The 18807-nt window shown below is 34.2% G+C and overlaps 1 protein-coding gene across 2 annotated transcripts in view; it reads left to right on the top strand.

Moving 5' to 3' along the window:
- QSER1 (glutamine and serine rich 1) overlaps window positions 1-16365 on the top strand; it is a 51698-nt gene extending 35333 nt beyond the window's left edge. The window contains exons 8-12 of one of the 2 annotated variants that reach the window (XR_012918949.1): window positions 5389-5526; window positions 8622-8719; window positions 12371-12523; window positions 13816-15280; window positions 15393-15477. Coding sequence is in view for 1 of the 2 variants with exons in the window: in XM_020286525.2 (XP_020142114.2) it covers window positions 5389-5526; window positions 8622-8719; window positions 12371-12523; window positions 13816-13911; window positions 15393-15533 (626 nt within the window). In the remaining variant the exon portion in view is untranslated. Of the gene's footprint in view, window positions 1-5388; window positions 5527-8621; window positions 8720-12370; window positions 12524-13815; window positions 15281-15392 lie in introns of both variants that reach the window. The other variant, XM_020286525.2, reaches the window with a different exon arrangement.
- Window positions 16366-18807: the final 2442 nt, after the last annotated feature.

The following is an 18807-nucleotide window of genomic DNA, read 5'->3' as shown; positions in this document are numbered from 1 at the left end:
CCATTAACAGATTAGTTATATAGGTAAATATTAACATACTGTACTCAATGAGAAAGCCCTAGTCCAGAAAAGAGAGCCATAGGGCATACTGCAGCACTCTTTAACAGTAACTTTCTGCCCTAATTCAATAGATTAATTTTTAGTTGATCACAAGTGTCCTTCACTGTTTGCTTAAATACAAATTGGCCACTTTTCTTTCAGCCTCTTCTGCTGCATTGTTCTGTATAGGTTTGGATCCAAAAGCAAGACTATCTTTGGGTAGCTTTGATAAGTAAACTACTTTAGTTTTTAATTGGTGTCATTCACTTTTATTCACCAACACATCAAGCAGAATGTCTTCAGGTATCCAACAAAGCAAAAGTTTTATCTTTCTAGAATCTTCTTTTCTCTTAGCTATTACATTACTATGAAAAATTATTGAGGATCCTATACAGCTTGTGTTTAGATAATATCTGTTGCTATTTACCATATTGGAAATCAAAACTGAAATAGGTTTATAACACAAGAATACACCAGCACACATTCCATTAGCCGTGAATGCTTGGTATGTGATTTATGCAAGAAATATCAAGCAGTTCAGTACGTTATTGCAGAGGTTGCCAAATAATAGTCTTTGTACCAAATCTTACCCTCAGCCTGTTTTTGTGAATAAAGTTTTATATTGGAACACTGCCGCACAGATTCATTTACATATGTATATAGTTCCTTTCCCACTACGGTGGCAGACTTGAGTAGTTGCTACAGAGACTATGAGAAATTCAGAGACTATTTGAGAACTTCAGAATATAATCTTGGCAGAACTGGAATGATGAATTAGTTGTGGGTATGGTTGAGGTTGATGATCAGTATGGTTTCTGACTTTACAAGTATCATTGCTTGAGAGATGGTCTTGGAGATTATTTGATTAGAAATAAAATCATAATAAAAATTCTTCAGTCCTGAAGTCTAAGTCTACTGTTTTTTGTTTTTGTCTGTTTGTTTTGTTTTGTTTGAGGCAGACTCATTCTGTCACCCTGGCCAGAGTGCAGTGGTATCATCATAGTTTACTGCAACCTCAAACTCCTGGGCTCAAGTGATCCTCGTACCTCAGCCTCCCAAGTAGCTGGGACTACAGTTCCTTGTCACCATATGTGCCTAATTCTATTTTTTTTTATAGAGATGGGGTCTTGCTCTTGCTCAGGCTGGTCTTGAACTCCTGGCCTCAAGCAGGCCTCCTGCCTCCCAGGGTGCGTTAGCCACTGCACCCAGCCCCTGAAGTCTACTTTAAAAGTACTGTTTTTTAACAGCTGTTTGTGGTGGTCTGGGCATGGTATATGTGCCTATAGTCCCAGCTACTCAGGAGGCTGGGGAGGGAGGATTGCTTGAAGAGCCCAGGCATTTGAGACCAGTCAGGGCAACATAGTAAGACTTTGTCTCTGAAATATAAAAAAAATTCTTAAAAATTCTTAAATTCTATTTGTGAGTGGTTGGTTAGAAGTGTATACATCAGAATCTATAAGGAAGTTTAGTGCTTTAAGTATGTATTGAAGGCCTTATACTTAACTTTTACAGTTAGCAGTCCTGTCTACTAGAATAGAGAACTTTGGGTTCTGAATTTACACTTGCTATAGTTTCCTCAAATGACAATTAAGATAAATTTTTCTTTCATTGATAACTTGAGTGACCACTAGATGTCACTAATAAGTAAGCAAACATTTTTAGTGCTTTTAAGTAGGAAATATTGATAATAAACATGAATTTGTAGGCTGGCAATTTTCAAACTCTTGTTTCAGGAGCCCTTTTTAATCCTCAAATATATTGAGGATACCAAATAGTTTCGTTTATGTAGGCTAAAGCTATTGATATTTACTAAATACCAATTAAAGCAGAAATTTAAAATATTTATTTTAAATGAATCTATTACTTCTTAACACAAGTTTTTTTAAACAAGTATATTTTCCAAAACAGTGTTTATTAAGATGAGAGCATTTTCATATCAGCTCCTATATTCAGTTTGTTATTATGTTATTTTGGTTAAAGTATATTAGGGAATATCCACATAGATATGTAGTTGAGAACGAGGAGAATTTAGAGTGCCTTTTCATATAATTATGGATTTTTTTTTCAAGACTGAGTCTCACTCTGTTGCCCTGAGTAGAGTCCCGTGGCTTCAGCCTAGCTCACAGCAACCTCAAACAATCCTCCTGCCTCAGCCTCCCAAGTAGCTAGGACTATAGGCCCATGCCACCACACCCAGCTAATTTTTCTTATTTTTTTTTTAGTAGAGACAGGGTCTCACTCTTGCTCAGCCTTGTCTCAAATTTCTGAGCTCAAGCGATCCTCCTGCCTTGGCCTCCCAGAATACTAGGATTACAGATATGAGCCACCGCACCTGGCCTGATATTCTTGATACTCAAAACTTGATAAGTAGTTGTTTCTTGAATTTTCATGCTCTGTTACATTAAAATCTATTGATTTTGTTCTTTGAATATCTCTCATCCATGCATGGTTTTATAATATCACTCATTGGTCATGTGAAAATATTAGCTCAGTGATACAGATTTTCCCAGATTTTATACTTTTTTTCACATTTTAATAAATTTTGGTTAAATATATGTAACATAAAATTTGCCATTTTAACCATTTTTAACTGTACAACTCAGTAGCATTAATTATATTCACATTATTATACAACTCTCAACACTACTTCTAAAATTTTATCACCCCAAACAGAAACTATATAATTATTGAGCAATAATTTCCCATTCTTCTCCCTCTGGCTGCTGGTAACCTCCAATCTATTATCTGTCTCTATGAATTTGCCTGTTCTAAGTATCTCATATAAGTAGAATCATATGTGTTCTTTTGTGTCTGGCTTCTTTCACTTAGCAAAATGTTTTCAAGGTTCATCCATGTTGTGGCATGTATGAGAACTTCATTCCTTTCATGGGTGAATAATATTCCATTGTTTGTTAATATCACATTTTATTTATCCTTTCAGCTATTGATGGACACTTGGGTTTTTTCCATCTTTGGGTAGTTGTAATTACTGTAATGAAAATTGGCATCAAGTATCTGAGTTCCTGGTTTCAGTGTTTCGGGTAGCTGCACTATATTACTTTCTCACCAAGAAAGCATGAGGGTTCTCATTTCTTCACATCCTTGGTAACACTTGTTATTTTCTGGTTTCTTTTTGTTTTTGTTCATTAAAGCCATCCTAGAAAGTGTGAAGTCATTTCATAATGACTAATGATGTTGAGCATTTTTTCATGTGCTTATTGGCCATTTGTATATCTTTGGAGAAATGTCTATTCCAATCCATTGCCTGTTTTTTAATTGGATTGTTTGGTTTTTGTTGTTAAATTGTGAGTTCTTTATACATTGTGGATATTAAATTCTTATGAGAGATATGAGTTATAAATATTTCTTCTTCTTCTATAGATTTTCTTTTTCACTTTTTTTTCTTTTCTTTTTAAAGCAGAGTCTTGCTCTGTTGCCCTGGCTGGAGTACAATGGCATCATTGTAGCTCACAGCAAACTCAAACTCCTTGGCTCAAATGATCCTCCTGCCTCAGCCTCCCCAGTAGCTGAGACTACAGGCATGCTATCATGCCCAGATAATTTTTCTAATTTTTTAGAGATGGGGTTTCACTCAAACAGGTCTCAAATTCCTGACCTCCATTGGTCTCCCACCTCGGCCTCCCAAAGTGCTAGGATTACAGTCGTAAGCCACCTCAACAGGCCTAATTTTTTTCTATTTTTAATAGAGATGGGGTGTCGCTCTTGCTCAGGCTGGTCTTGAACTCCTGGCCTCAAGCAGGCCTCTGTCTTGCCTCCCAGAGTACTAGGATTACAGGTGTGAGTCACCTCACCCGGCCCCCACTTAAATTTTAATACCCAAGTCTGAATAGGCATAATGTATCTGTCAGTCATTCTTTCAAATAAAAGTGGTATTCCATGGGGGGAAATGGTTTATCTTATAACTGAAACAATTGTATGGATGCTCTTCCTGGCAATAACCATCATACGTATAGCAGAAGTGCTTTATGTGTACCTCCTACTTCATCACACAGAATATTAAAAAAACATTTACTGAAGAGTAGAGATTTAAATAATAATTTTTACTGCTACATCAGGGACTATTCTTAAGTAAGACTTGTTTTATTTTTCCCTATAAATCCACAGCAGTGACATGACAAAGTCATGCCATCGTATATAACTACTTATATGGTTTTGTGGCACTGTCTTAATTCCTGCTAAGCACCAGCAGTTCTACCCAATATTAGTTTTGCAAATGTCAACATGGTGGAAAAGGTACATAATCTCTTAATATTATTATGAAAATAGCTTTGATATCAGAGACCATTGAAAGGGTCTTGGGAGCCTGCCAGGGGTCCATAGACCGTACTCTAAGAACTATTAAAGGGTATGATTTGGTTATATATTTCAATGCAAAAAGTCAAAATTGAGACAAACTTTTTTCTTTTTTGAGATAGAGTCTCACTTTGTCACCTGGGCTAGAGTGCTATGGCATCAACCTAGCTGACAGCAACCTCAAACTCTTGGGCTTAAGCGATTCTCCTGCCTTAGCCTCCCGAGTAGCTGGGATTTATAGGTGCACGCCTCCATGCCCAGCTAATTTTTTTCTGTTTTTAATAGAGACGGGGTCTCTCTCTTGTTCAAGCTGGTCTTGACCTCCTGACCTCAAGCAATCCTCCCACCTCAGCCTCCCAGAGTGCTAGGATTACAGGCATGAGCCACCACACCTGGCTGAGACAAACTTCTAATCTTGCTTTTCTTGCCATTGAATTTGAGCGAATTTCCTCTGTGCACTGGTACATTTACATTAAAGTTTTAAAAAATATGTCACGGACATACTTTATGGTAATTCAAGTGCAGAAATGAAAAAGAAATCTATATGTTAATTCATACATTAGATGTATTCTGGTTTCTTTACTGCTTAACCATAGGGAGACAATCAAGATTAGAATAGGATTACCTGGGACCAGGTGTCTGTGGTAGGGCCCAGGCAAAGAGAAATATTAATAGGTTTCTACCCAGCCTACATTTCCATGTGCTGGGCTGGTATTGTGTTTCAGAAGCACCCAGGAAGCTTTTATAAGGATAATATTTAAGCTTCATCATCACTACCAAAGATTCTATCTTAGTAATTCTGGCAATCTGGTTTCTTGTTTTATTTTTTAAAAAGCTCTCCAGTGATTGTGATGTGCAAACCAGCTTTGAGAATCTCTTACTTGGGGTATTGTTACAGGTAGGGTGAAAAAGCTTTGAATTTGAAGAAACTGTATCTACAGTCTTTCATCTGCTTATAGGCTCTTGTTATAGGGAAAAGTGTTTTTAAAGTTGTCAGGAAGGAAAATTTAATATTTCATCTTTTCTCCCTCCCAGAATTTGATCCTCCAGCTCCCTTTGTCACTCGCTTTTTGAACACAAGAGCAATGAAGGAAACCTTTAAGAGCTACATGGAATTGCTTGTTAGCATTGCCTTGGACCCTGACACAATGCAAGCCTTAGAGAAGAGCAATGGTACAGTCTGCTAAGTAGTATTTTCTTGGTAGTGCTTTCTGGATGTTTTTTAAAAAATTCTTACCTGTTACATGTTTATATATTGCTGCTGTAATATATACTCATAAATTGTCAGGTAAATACATAACATCTTAATTCTGTAAAATGGTCGTTTCATGCATTATCTGAATATTTGAACAACTTTATATTGAAAGTATTTTTATTGCTTTCTACTCATAGAAAAAGTATATAGCTGCTCATCAGTTTCTTTCAATTCTAGAATATATGTCATCCTCATAGTATTACACAAACTGTATTATATGCAAGATCTGTATGTCACTATATTCTGTTCTCCAGTTATTGGAAAGATGAGTCAGATGATAATGGTATAAAAATTAAAATTGTATATTTGTATCTGTAGTAAAGGATAAATCACAGAGAAATTATTTTAATCCATTAGCATTAAAATAATGTATGTATTGAATTATAGCAATTAATATTCCTTTTACTCTTCCTTTATTAATTTTTTCTTATTGTAAAGTAGGGATGAAATCAAATGAAATAAACTGGCACAATCCATAGATCTAACATTGCTCAGTAATATTTACCCTTCAGTTATTATATCATTCACCAAAGCCAAGTAAAAGAAAGGATTAATGAGCCAGTTTCCTTTAATGTTTTTCTATCAAAATGATGTATACAGGTATAAGATCAAAAGATATTAGTCATTAAAGAGAGTAGTCATTAACAATACACTTAAACAGTAATGCCTGATAATATAGTCATTCATCACTTAATGATGGGGACACATTCTAAGAAATGTGTCATGAGGTGATTTTTTTGTCATGCTAATTCATAGAGTATACTTATACAAACCTAGATGGTATAGCCTACACACCTAACCTCTGGCTCCGAGGCTACAAACCTATACAGCATGTTACTGTACTGAATACTCCAGGCAGCTTTAACACCTGGTAAATATTCATCTATGTAACCATGTTTAAAGATAGAAAAGTCATAGCATTCTGGGAGGCCAAGGCAGGAGGATCACTTGAGCTCAGGAGTACGAGACTGGCCTGAGCAAGAGTGAGACCCCATCTCTACTAAAAATAGAAAAAACTAGCTGGGCATGGTGGCATGGGCCTGTAGTCCCAGCTACTCAGGAGGCTGAGACAGCAGGATTCCTTGAGCCCAGGAGTTGAGCTTTCTGTGAACTAGGCTGATGGCACGACACTCTAGCCCAGACAGCTGAGCGAGACTCTTGTCTCAAAATAAATAAATTAATAAATGGAAAAGGTACAGTACTAATGTTGTATTATAATTTTATGGGAATACTCATACTCTGGGTCAGGTGTTGCCTGAAATGCTCACATGTCATTATGCAGCACATGACTATATATTGTTCTATTATTTCCACATATTTATACACATATTATTCTATTTTAGCTTCAAATCAACTTAGCCATTTTATGAATAAAGACTGGCTCAGAGAGGCAAAGAGACTTGCTTAAGGATTTATAATTTGTAATTAGCAGAGATCTGGATTAAAATCCAAAGTCTTATAATTTCTAGTCTGGTGCTTTTCTTACCATATAATCGGAGACCGTAATCTGTATCTCAGTCATTTTAGAAAGAGATTAATTAAGATTAGATGTATTTCTTAAAGTTAGAGAACAAGTTAGAGGTTGAAGAACCATGATTAAAACTCAGTTATCCCAGGAGCAGGGGACCACCAGGTTACCTAAGGAGCTATGAACCAGCCCATGTTGGAAATGAAGCAGGTCAAAACTCCCATGCTGATCAGTCATGGGATCTCACCTGTGAATAATAGCCACTGCACTCCATCTTGGGCAACATAGTGAGACCCCATCTTTTTTTTTTTGGTGCCGTGACCCGGATAAGTGTTTTCTCTCTCAATCAGAACTCCTTGTATCATAAAATATATATCTCTTTGTAATTGTCTTTTCTAGGTAGTTATATGTAGAAAATTTTTCTATTGCTTATCAGTATTTTCTAATTTTTCTCCATTTAGTATAAGGGGAGGAAAGAAATTTAAAAGGTTATATTTAAATAATATTGACAAATATTTAAAACTTGTTTTTATGAAATGGAAATATAGTGTTTGAATAGATTTAGTCACTACTACACAGATACATTTAAACTATCAGGTGTGTTGCAGCAACCTTAGAAAGTGCTCCTCACTAAGGACGTTTTCCTCCAATAGAAGCATTCTTTCCCAGGTTACTATGCTTGTATTTGTATTGCAGATATGTAAACAGTCATTTTATTTAGCTATGAAATTTGTAACCTAGATTCTGAAGATTTTATGTATTTTTTCAGAAAAGTCATTAAAGTCAATTAGCATTATGAAATATAAAAATTATTCTGATAAATTTTTTAAAAGTCTAATAATCTAAAATATATAATGCAGCACTAAAACTTATACTCCAAAAGTGCTTTTCTTAAAAGAGCTTAAATTTCAGACAGGTAAAATAGGAAGCAAAAAGCTTCAAGTAGGAATCTTTGGTATAATTTTACTCTCCCCTGTTCTAAAATAACTATTTTCACTCATACATTTTTGACACTGGGTTTTGATCATTTTTCTTCCCCTAATTTTTTTTTGCTTCAAATCACAGTGAATTAAGAATATCCCTTGGTCATCATACTCAGTGTTTTATAAAATTTGATATTGGATCAGTTTATATTTTGTAAATACACTGGGTATTCAGATTGTTCCGATGGTAAATGAAGTCTGGAGAAATTAGGCTATTTGCCCATTGACCACATAGCTGCCACCCATCAATTCTAGTTCAGGTAAAATCCAGTTCTAGTTCATCCATCAGTTCTAGTTCAGCTTAAAACCCAGGACTTTTGACCCTAGTACAGAGTACCTCCTATCATAATACTAAGCTATCTTTTTCTCACTTGCTATTACAAATATACTTTTCAAGTTAGCTTTTGTTCAGAAAGTTTCATGTCCAGTTTTTTTGCAAGCAATGCTTTACATAATCCAATGAATTTAATGTTTTTTAATGTATAAATATTTTGAGAAAAGTTGGATTTTTATAAGTTTTTATGTTTACAGTTTATCCTATTAAATTATAATATTGTTTCAGATGAGCTACTTTTACCTCATATGAAAAAAATAGATGGCATGCTAAATGATAACCGAAAGAGACTTCTTTTGAATCTTCATTTGGATCAATCATTCAAGGTATTTCCTTCAATGATTTATTAATAAAACTCAGTGGCAATCATAGTCTTAAGTATAATAGGAAGCAAAATTTATGAAAGTCATTCTTTTATAATTTTTTTTGCCTAACAAACATTTGGCTTTTATTCATTGTGAGTCTTGTTTAGCTTGTCTTTTCAGTGCCAATCATTTGCTTTTCTCTTCTTAAATTCGTTTTTAAAGCATTTATATATATTTGTTATTCATTCTATAAAATAATTTCCAAATGTTTTCTAAAACTATCATATTCAAATCTTACTTTTCTTTTAAATCTTCAACATTTTCACATTTCATGTATGATTAAAATTAGCCTTTTCTGACTTCAGATACCGTTTACCATGTTAGAGAAAAAAAAGATAGAAAATTATTAATATTTAAAATATATAATTTAAAAAATAAAAAAAATTAGCCTTTTCTTACTGAAGTTATTAAAATTCCCTTACCTGTTTTACCCAATAATTGAGGAAAATTTTATTTTCATATAACAGTAGGAGGTACATAAAATTTTATGAGTTAATATATTTTGGCAGTATTTATTGGTTTTGGTGTTATCAGAAGTATACCAAAAAAGTTCATCAAAACTCAGAAAATTTATTATAGTGGCAACTTATTAGTCAAAAAATTTCTAGTTTTTCTTATTCAAAGTATAACATCACCACACCTAGAATCATTTGAGTTTATCTACCCTGAGTAATATTTTTTAAATCATTTCTCGGCCTTTTGGCTAAGATCAATTGTAATTAATGGTGACAATATTATAATTTGATACTTTTTTTTTTTTTTTTTGAAACAGAGTCTCGCTTTGTTGTACAGGCTAGAGTGAGTGCCATGGCGTCAGCCTAGTTCACAGCAACCTCAAACTCCTAGGCTCAAGCTATCCTACTGCCTCAGCCTCCCGAGTAGCTGGGACTACAGGCATGTGCCATCATGCCTGGCTAATTTTTTATATATATATCAGTTGCCCAATTAATTTCTTTCTATTTATAGTAGAGACGGGGTCTCGCTCTTGCTCAGGCTGGTTTTGAACTCCTGACCTCGAGCAATCCGCCCGCCTCGGCCTCCCAGAGAGCTAGGATTACAGGCGTGAGCCACTGTGCCCGGCCTGTATAGCTTTTTTATATCTCTATTTTATGTGAATTCCACATAAAAGTAAATATTGACTTCATTTAAATTAGGTGACAATTGAGGCCAAAGTAAAAAGACAGTAAACTGTACTAGTAGTCATGTATTCTTCACTGCCATGCACTTGAAGGGAAAACAATTTCAGAAGCAGGTAAAAAGTCTAGGACTAAGAATTTGGGTCTTCTGATTCTTTCTTTGTCCATTATTTTTTACCTAACTGCTGCCTTCAAGTGAAATATTCTCTTGGGAAATACCATATTTTCTGGAAATGAGGGAACATTTTTAGATATATGTTTTCTAAAGATTTACTAACTCTTAAAAATAATCAGTCTTAGCTAATTATTTTAGAAATATCAAACCAGTTCTCCAATAACATCTATTAAAATAAACTCACCAAGGAGTTTGAAACCAGCCTGAGCAAAAGTGAGACCCTGTCTCTACTAAAAAATAGAAAGAAATTAATTGGCCAACTAAAAATATATAGAAAAAAAAATTAGGCAGGCATGGTGGCGCATGCCTGTAGTCCCAGCTACTTGAGAGGCTGAGGCAGAAGGATCATTGGAGCTCAGGAGTCTGAGATTGTTGTGAGCTAGGCAGATGCCACGGCACTCTAGCCTGAGCAACAGAGTGAGACTGTCTCAAAAAAAAAAAAAAAATCAAATTAACTCACCAGTTGGAATTTAATAGGCTCAATAGATATTTAAAGCTTTTGCAATAGCTTATGATGAACTGAAAAATTAATTTTCATATAATTTTCACAGGAAAAAAATTTCTTTCTAATTTTATAAAGTTATTCTGATAATTTTCATATAAAGCAATTTGCCTTTCAAAGCCAAATTACATAGTATTGAATTTTAGAATAATTTGAAGTAAAGTATTACAAATAGTAGATTAAGAAAGATTTTCTGTTCTTTAGAAATAATTAGCTTGATTTCCCTTGATGATCTTGGTAATTTTAGGAGTGAGTCCTGAAGCCTTTTGAAGTTAATGATGCTCTGTCTTCTCTGAAATCCATATACTTGAGATCATCTTAGGAATCTTGTGCTTATTGGAAAGATTTAAATTTTATCTTTTTGTCTCCACTGACCTAGGGTGTTCATTGTTTCCAAATTTAGAGTCCATTTTTAGTCTTTTATATTCCATTTGTTGTAAATAGTAATTCTGCATCCAAAATTTTTCAAGCCTAGACATGTGAAAAGCACAAATAATCTGAGAATGTAATAAGGCTAGAAATTGATAATACCTTACTCTGGTAGGAAATGCCAAAAATTTTACTATTTCTATCAAATGAAATTTAGTTCCCTCATACTCATACTAAGAAAAAATTAGGTTATCTATTTTTTTAAAATGTACTGTTTTCAGGGTCACAATACAGGTGCTTGGAAACAGTGTAAGGGTTTGACAAAGAGTGGCTTTAAAGGTGGTAACAATTTATAAAACAGTTGAGCTTATCATATGAGTACTGTTATTCTGAATCATAAATGTGGGAGCATATCAACTCTTTTACTGTCAAAATAATAAACCATGTTAGCAGCTGAACTTAATTTTATAAAGCTACAACCAAAGTAGTTAAACTTAGCTGTATGTATCATTCATTTTGTAACTTTTCATGTCAGGATGACTTGCCAGTTGGGTAAGGGCATAAGTATGCCAATGGTTTTTAAAGAATATAGTGGAATAGAAAAATTAGCCGGGGATGGTGACATGCACCTGTAGTCCCAGCTACTCAGGAGGCTGAGGCAGGAGGATTGCTAGAGCCCAGGAGTTTGAACTTGTAGTAAGCCACAATGACGCCACTGTGGTCTGGCCCAGGCAACAGAGGGAAAGTCTGTCTCAAAAAAAGAAAAGAAAAGAATGGAGTGGAATTGGTTTTACCACATGGCCACTATATTATCAGTGCTAATTACTATGTTATTGTGGTGAGAAAACTCAACAAGCTCTTTATTCAGACCTTATCTCACAAGTACTTCTGCAGTTAAAAGAAGGAAGAGAAGTGGTGCAGCCAGAGAAGCATTGCAGTGCTTCTTGTTCTCTGTCCTCATCTTCATCCAGGGTCAGATGACTTCTTCATAGCAGGGCTCAATCATATTTCAGGGGATTAACAGTGGTTTAAGTGATTGAGCTTTGATAAAACTTATATATTCCCTTTTTCCCCTTCTTTGAAGCTAGAGAGGCATTACTATTAATAGAAAGAACTCTCTGTTTGTTCAGGATCTCTACAGTGTGGTGTGCTGTTGCTTAAATAAGCAGGTTATAAGGTTAGCCCAGGTTCAAGGAATGCGAAAAAAAATTCCACATTTGATAGGAGTAGGTACAAAGAATTTGTACCTGTTTATCACCCCCACATACATGTGTATGTACGTGTATATGTATATATTTATACATCCCATTATTACACACACACACACTGCATATATGTGTTTGTGTGTGTGTTTGTAAATTTTGAATAGCTGGAAGTAGTTTAAGTTAGTTTTCTTCTAGTGTCAATTATTTTGCTTCATTGTTTTAAAGAATGCTTTGGAAAGTTTTCCTGAACTAACAATAATTACTCGAGACTCTAAAGCAAAAAGCGGAGGACCTGCTATTTCTAAAATCAAAATGAATGGCAAAGCTTATAATAAGAAAACCCTAAGGACTTCTAAAACAACCACTAAATCTGCACAAGTAAGTATATATTGATTAATGTAATGATACCTTTTGTCAATGCAGTTCCTACTTAAAACATTGAAACAAGCAGATATTTTACTGTGTTGTTATTAAGCATAAAGTGTTTTCAGGTAGGAAAAAACAGTTCTGGCTTGAGGAACAGAAACTCGGTGTTGTTTATTGTTTTTCTTCAGTGCCTAGCACAGTATCTGGCATATAATAAGTGGTCACAAATTCTTAAATAGACTAATAGGAAGAAATCATCCCATGTTTGTGTTTGTATATTTGTATATAGTTTTTTAATTGACAAAAATTTTATTTATAATATACAAAATGTTGTTTTGAAATGTGTAAACATTGTGGAATTGCTAATTCAAGCTAATTAGCATGCATTACATATATATATACACATAGTTGTAATTGGATACACATGCACACAGATATGTATTGAATCCATAAAAAGATTCATATCTATTTCATATCTGCAAAGTCATTAAAGTTGGAGTTTGCTCACCTTCAAACATAGTGTAAATTATAGAAAACAGTTTGGCTTCATAGAAACTACATTTTCTGTAGAAACACATTCACAAGTGTATACAAATGTATGCCTTTGGTCACTGCAGAATTGTTTGTAAGAGCCATCAAGTTATGTACCACCAGTATGAGGCTGGATATATAAAGAGCCACAATGTAATACTATATACTTTTTTAAAAGATTTCTTCATTCTTTCCAAAAAAATTATTTGAGTGCCTGAAGTGTGCCAAGTACAGTTCTAAGTACTAGGGGTACAATAGTCAATACAAGTTAAAAGTCCTTACTATGTAATTTATATTTCATGGTGAGGAAGGGACAGATATATGTAATAAATAGAAAGATAGTTTTTAGTTAGGTAAAAAGCAAGTTGGAAAAAGAAGAAAAGTTGCAGGACAAGATGTATAGTATGATTCCCTTCCCATTATAAAATTAGTGTTATTAATATGTGATACCTAGGGGGAAAACATGAAAGAATATATAACATGCTGTTAGCCTCATTTATCTCTGAAGCAAGAGATTATAGGGAGCTTTTTACTTTATAAGTCATCCTATATGTTTATTGTTTGAATTTTTCTATAATGTTTAAATTTTTTTCAAATAATGCATATTTATATTCAAGAAAAAGAATTAAGATTTTAAAATACAATTTAAATTCTTATTTTGAATAAAAATATTAATACAGCCTAATTTGCCATTGAGACTTTTGATCTATTATAAAGTGTTCTTGGCTCAGATGTTCCATGAAATATATCTATAAATTTTTTTCTTTTCGTAGGAGTTTTCTGTTGATCCAGAGAAAATACAGTTGTATGCTTTGTATCATTCACTGCACCATTATAAATATCATGTTTATCTGATATGTAAGGATGAGGTAATTTCTTGTCATTTATTTAAAAGAGAAATGTATGTTTTTCTGAACTTAAAAGAGACTCCAGCCATAGTATTTTTGAATGTTTTTAAATATAATTGTAAGATATGTGTGTATATATTTTACCTATACGATATTTTGCAAATAGTCTAGATGATTTATTGTTCTGAGTCTCCATGCTATGTTTTGTGCTCAGATTAATCCGAGACTCACAACCTTTTGTAGGAACTATAATTGGTAATGTTTTTAAGCTCTTAGTGCTTGCTTTACATTGCAATAATAAATGATGTTTTATTGCATTTTATTCTCTCATAATGTATAATTATCCTGCTTTAATTCAAGTCAGTTGCTATTTTAATATTTCACTGTCTTCTCACTAGAATGGCCTCATACCACTTAATTGCAGACAAATGGGGTTTTGTGCCTTGACATGGAAAAATGAAAGTTAAAATTTTATGTATGATAACAATACCACTTTGTGGGTGAGATATAAGGATTAATTTTCTCAGGTTAAATGGTTGTAGGTAGTACTACTTTATTTGACTAGCACTATCATTTTAATTAAAAAGGATTAAGTTGGCCAGGCAAAGTGGCTCACACCTGTAATCCTAGCACTCTGGGAGGCTGAGGTGGGAGGATTGCTTGAGCTCAGGAATTCAAGACCCAGCCTGAGCAAGAGTGAGACTCTGTCTCTACTAAAAATGTAGAAAAAATTAGCCATGTGTTGTGGCATGCTCCTGTAGTCCCAGCTACTCGGGAGGCTGAGGCAGGAGGGTTACCTGAGCCCAGAAGTTTGAGGTTGCTGTAAGTTAGGCTGGCGCCATGGCACTCAGCCTGGGCGACAGAGCGAGACTCTGTCTCAAGAAAAAAAACAGAGGGCTAAGTTGGCACAAGGCTATATCAAATGTGTTTGACAATAGACTGGTATGGAAGGATGTTCATAAATCTAACCTTTATGTAGCAAAGGAGAATCAAAGATGGTGAAGCAAAATATGTTGACTAGCCAGGCACGGTGACTTGTCCCTGTAGTCCTAGCTGCTTGGGAGGTTGAGGTGGAGGATCACTTGAGCCCAGAAGTTGGAGACCAGACTGGGCAAAATAGCTAGACTGCATCACTACAAAGAAGAAAACAGGAAAAAAAAATTTTGACTATTTTTTATTATGCTCTGAAATGCAGAATTGACCCCAAAATTTGTCATTCAGCTTTTCACACAATTGGAAGAAATTGAGAGAATCTGAAGCACTTTTTCTAGCCTTCCTTTTTGCCCCTGTGGAGCCAATGATGAGATGAGCAGATCTCACCCAAATTTATCTGAAGTAATCATTATCCATGGATGGAATTAAGAAAAAAATAAAAGATCAGTACTTTTAGGTGAATTAATAAATCCTCTTTTCATTCAAGATATAGAAAGAGTAAGCTCTTGTGAAGAATTTCAGTGTAAAGTGATAAGTATAAGCTAATGTTGCAATTTTCTTTATTTTAGATTTCTTCAGTACAGAAAAAAAATGAAGATTTAGGACAGGAGGAAATTGTTCAACTTTGTATGAAAAATGTAAAATGGGTGGAGGACCTATTTGAAAAATTTGGAGAACTTCTAAATCATGTACAGCAGAGATGTTCCTAACATTTCCACAAAAATCCCGTCTTTTTTATATGGCACTAATGAAATGGCGGATGAGGGGTGGTCAAAGATAATCAGATGTCAAGCAGTGGTCTGCTGCAGCCTGCCTGCTTCCATCGTGGAATTTTCATCATGACCTCTGCTAAAGGACAGTGGTGCTGCCAAGGAAGCCAGTCCTCTGGAAATGGACCTAGATCCCACCACATTTTTATCCTAATGAATGATTTTTCTATTTTGTAAACCATTGAGTAACTGAGTTTTATTTTCAGAAATGTTTTTTGACAAACGATGAAGCATGCACTAAATAGAATTTTTCTTTATTGCTAGAGAAATAACACTTAAGTCACTTGATTATTTTTTTCTGACTCTGGCTAAACACCAGAATGAAAGAGAGGTGGCAGAAAGCATATGTTTGTATTCCCGTCTGGCCACAGAACCGAAAGTATTGTATAATACGTCATGTAAGCAGATCTGGTGTGATGTGACATCCCGTATGAGAATATCATCAATTTAAAATATAAAATTCTGAAGCTGCATTCTGCTTTACGGACTCCTTTTACTCTTAACATGTTCAGGAAACTGGATGTGGAATTGGTGCAATTCTATGACTGCTTTTTGTGTCAAATTATATGCGATGAAAAACACAATGACATACTATTTTCCCTATCTCAAAGAAAAGTATTTTCGTTTATACTGTGTTTTTTCCTTTGGAAAATTTTCAATTGTACATTTTATTTCACTAATAGTTGTATTTTTCACAAGGGAAATGTGGTTATAATTATGTTTGATGTATCTGTACTTCACTTTTCATTATTTTCAGTAAATCTTATTTAGTTATATGTTGAATTTCTATTGTGAATTCTATCTTGAGGTAACCATTTTTGTTCATACAGATTTGCTTCAGTGTTATCCAGAATATGCATTCAGTACTAGAATTAGTCTAGCTTTATAAATGGGGCTGTGTTAAACACTGCAGTACTTTTCTAATTCATAAAATAGGTTTCTTACTAAATTAGCACTTGATCAAAATGAACTGTCAAGGTAAAAATCTAACTACATTACACATTTTTGAAAAATAAAGTTGATAATTAGACTATATGCAGTGTTAAACACAGTTAACTTAACTCTTAGAACTGGAAGTGGTAGAGCTCTCCTTTTGGTGCCTTTCCAACCTTTATACACACTATTGTAGCTTTCTTAAGTTTGATAGCTCACGTTTCAAGTAGTTTAGCTGAGACAGTGAATGTATTAGGTTCAACATGACCTTGTGGTTTATTTGCGTTTGCCAACAGGATGCCTTATTTGTTTGAGAAAAATATTTACTAGTATCATTCTAAACTATCTCCTTTTTTAGGATTGTAAAGAAGCGGTTAATCATCATACTTTTGTTTATTTTACCACCATTTAGTGCCTTATGTCCTATCAAGAAAGCAGTGTTACTGCTCAATTCCCAAATAAGACACGCTTATGTAGATATTGCTATTGTCTTGATTTTCAGTTAACAGGCCAACTTCTTATACTTAAAACCTCAGTAAATTGGCAAAGAATTAAATAGAACGCATGATTTGAGAATAAAACATTGTAGCATTGGGTGTCAAATGAATATTTGAGTTAAGATTACATATTTATTTCTGATGGTTATCTTATTTAAAGCAATAATCCTTAATACTGTACCTACCATTAGACTAGGTACTCAAAATGAAAGTTTCTCTCAAGGGTTAATTAAATGTTCCATTTCTGAAAGTTTTTTAGAACCTGTTTGGGCAGCTTATTTTAAAAACAGAAGTAACCTATTAGATTCATTTTACCTAACTCATATGGGAGATGCAGAGATTATCGTCAGTGGGAGCATCATAAAATGAATTTTGTAAGAGTGGAGAAGAGTAGGAAGCAGCCATATTTCTTTCTGATAATATTGACTCTGGACACAATTGGTATCTTTCATTTCCAAAATGCAAAGTAGGGAACTACATCTCCTAATGTAGTGCTGTAAAAGTATATATCTTTTTGTTATTCCCCCAGCTTACTTTTCTGAGTCATTGAGGGTTTAAATATTTTTAAAAGCTGCCTTACATTTAGGTAGCTCTTGAAGTAAATGTTTGAATTCACTAGCCACACTTTCTTCATAAGCCCCATGGAGAACAAAAATGTTTCCTTAAAGTGAATCTAATGGTTCCCATAGAAAATAACCCATTTCCTTTTGAATCGCAGTTGCCCTCAAGCTGTTTGCAGTTATATTCATTTTAGTTAGTAAAATAAGTGTTTTCATAATATGGGAGGCCAAATCTACATTACTGCCTCAGAGAGACTCTATTATTTAGATACATCATCTTCTCTCGTTTGATCCATGTAACATAGGCAAAAACGTCAACCCCAGGCCTTAGAGAAAAGTGGGAATATTATTATGAGAACCATACCTGAGTCCTCTCTTTGTATGAAGTTAAATACAGTCATGTGTCGCTTAATAACAGGGATACATTCTGAGAAATTCACCCCAAGGCAAAGTCATCATTGTGCAAACATCATAGAGGGTAGTTAACAATCCTAGGTGGTAGAGCCTACTATACCCCTAGGCTAGCCTATTGCTTCTAGGCTACAACCCTGTATACCATGTTATTTTACTGAGTGCTGTAGGCAATTGTAGCACAATGGCAAGTATTTGTATATCTAAACATAGAAAAGGCACAGTAAAAATACAGTATTATAATCTTATGGGACCATATATACAGGTCTGTCACTGACTGAAAAGTCGTTATGCGGCGCATGACTGTAAATACTTAGTGATTAGCATTTATATGCCTTGCCAGGGAGTTTGAAATTTATAATATAGAAATAACGTTAGGTTGTAGATAGAGTTAAAGAGGTAAAGCACATGTTGCCATGGCCCAGGAGAATATGTTTAAGAAAGATTCGATTTTCTTACCTATAGAGATCTGGAAGTAATTTAATGTAAGAAATCCTTTTGTGATGGTTTGTATTACTAGTTTGGATGAGTGATTGGAGAAGGGGCCTCCTTGTCACTTTCATTATAATCCAATTTCCACTTATTTAATCTTCTAATTAAGTCAAATTATAATGATTTATGAGTTATTACAGTAAGTCAACACTAGAAACTGTTCATTTTTCTATTACACTATCAAATAGGAAACATTGATAAGATTGAAAAATCTTATTTTAAAATGGCTTGCAAAATTTTCAGATTACTTTTAAAATTCTAAATTCTTTACATCTCTAAAACTTGAAAATATATAGATGGACTCATGCATTAGGACTGTTT

This window comes from Microcebus murinus, chromosome 4 (genome assembly GCF_040939455.1).
Source record: "Microcebus murinus isolate Inina chromosome 4, M.murinus_Inina_mat1.0, whole genome shotgun sequence".
Classification (NCBI taxonomy): domain Eukaryota; kingdom Metazoa; phylum Chordata; class Mammalia; order Primates; family Cheirogaleidae; genus Microcebus; species Microcebus murinus.
This window is presented reverse-complemented; position numbering and strand designations above follow the sequence as displayed.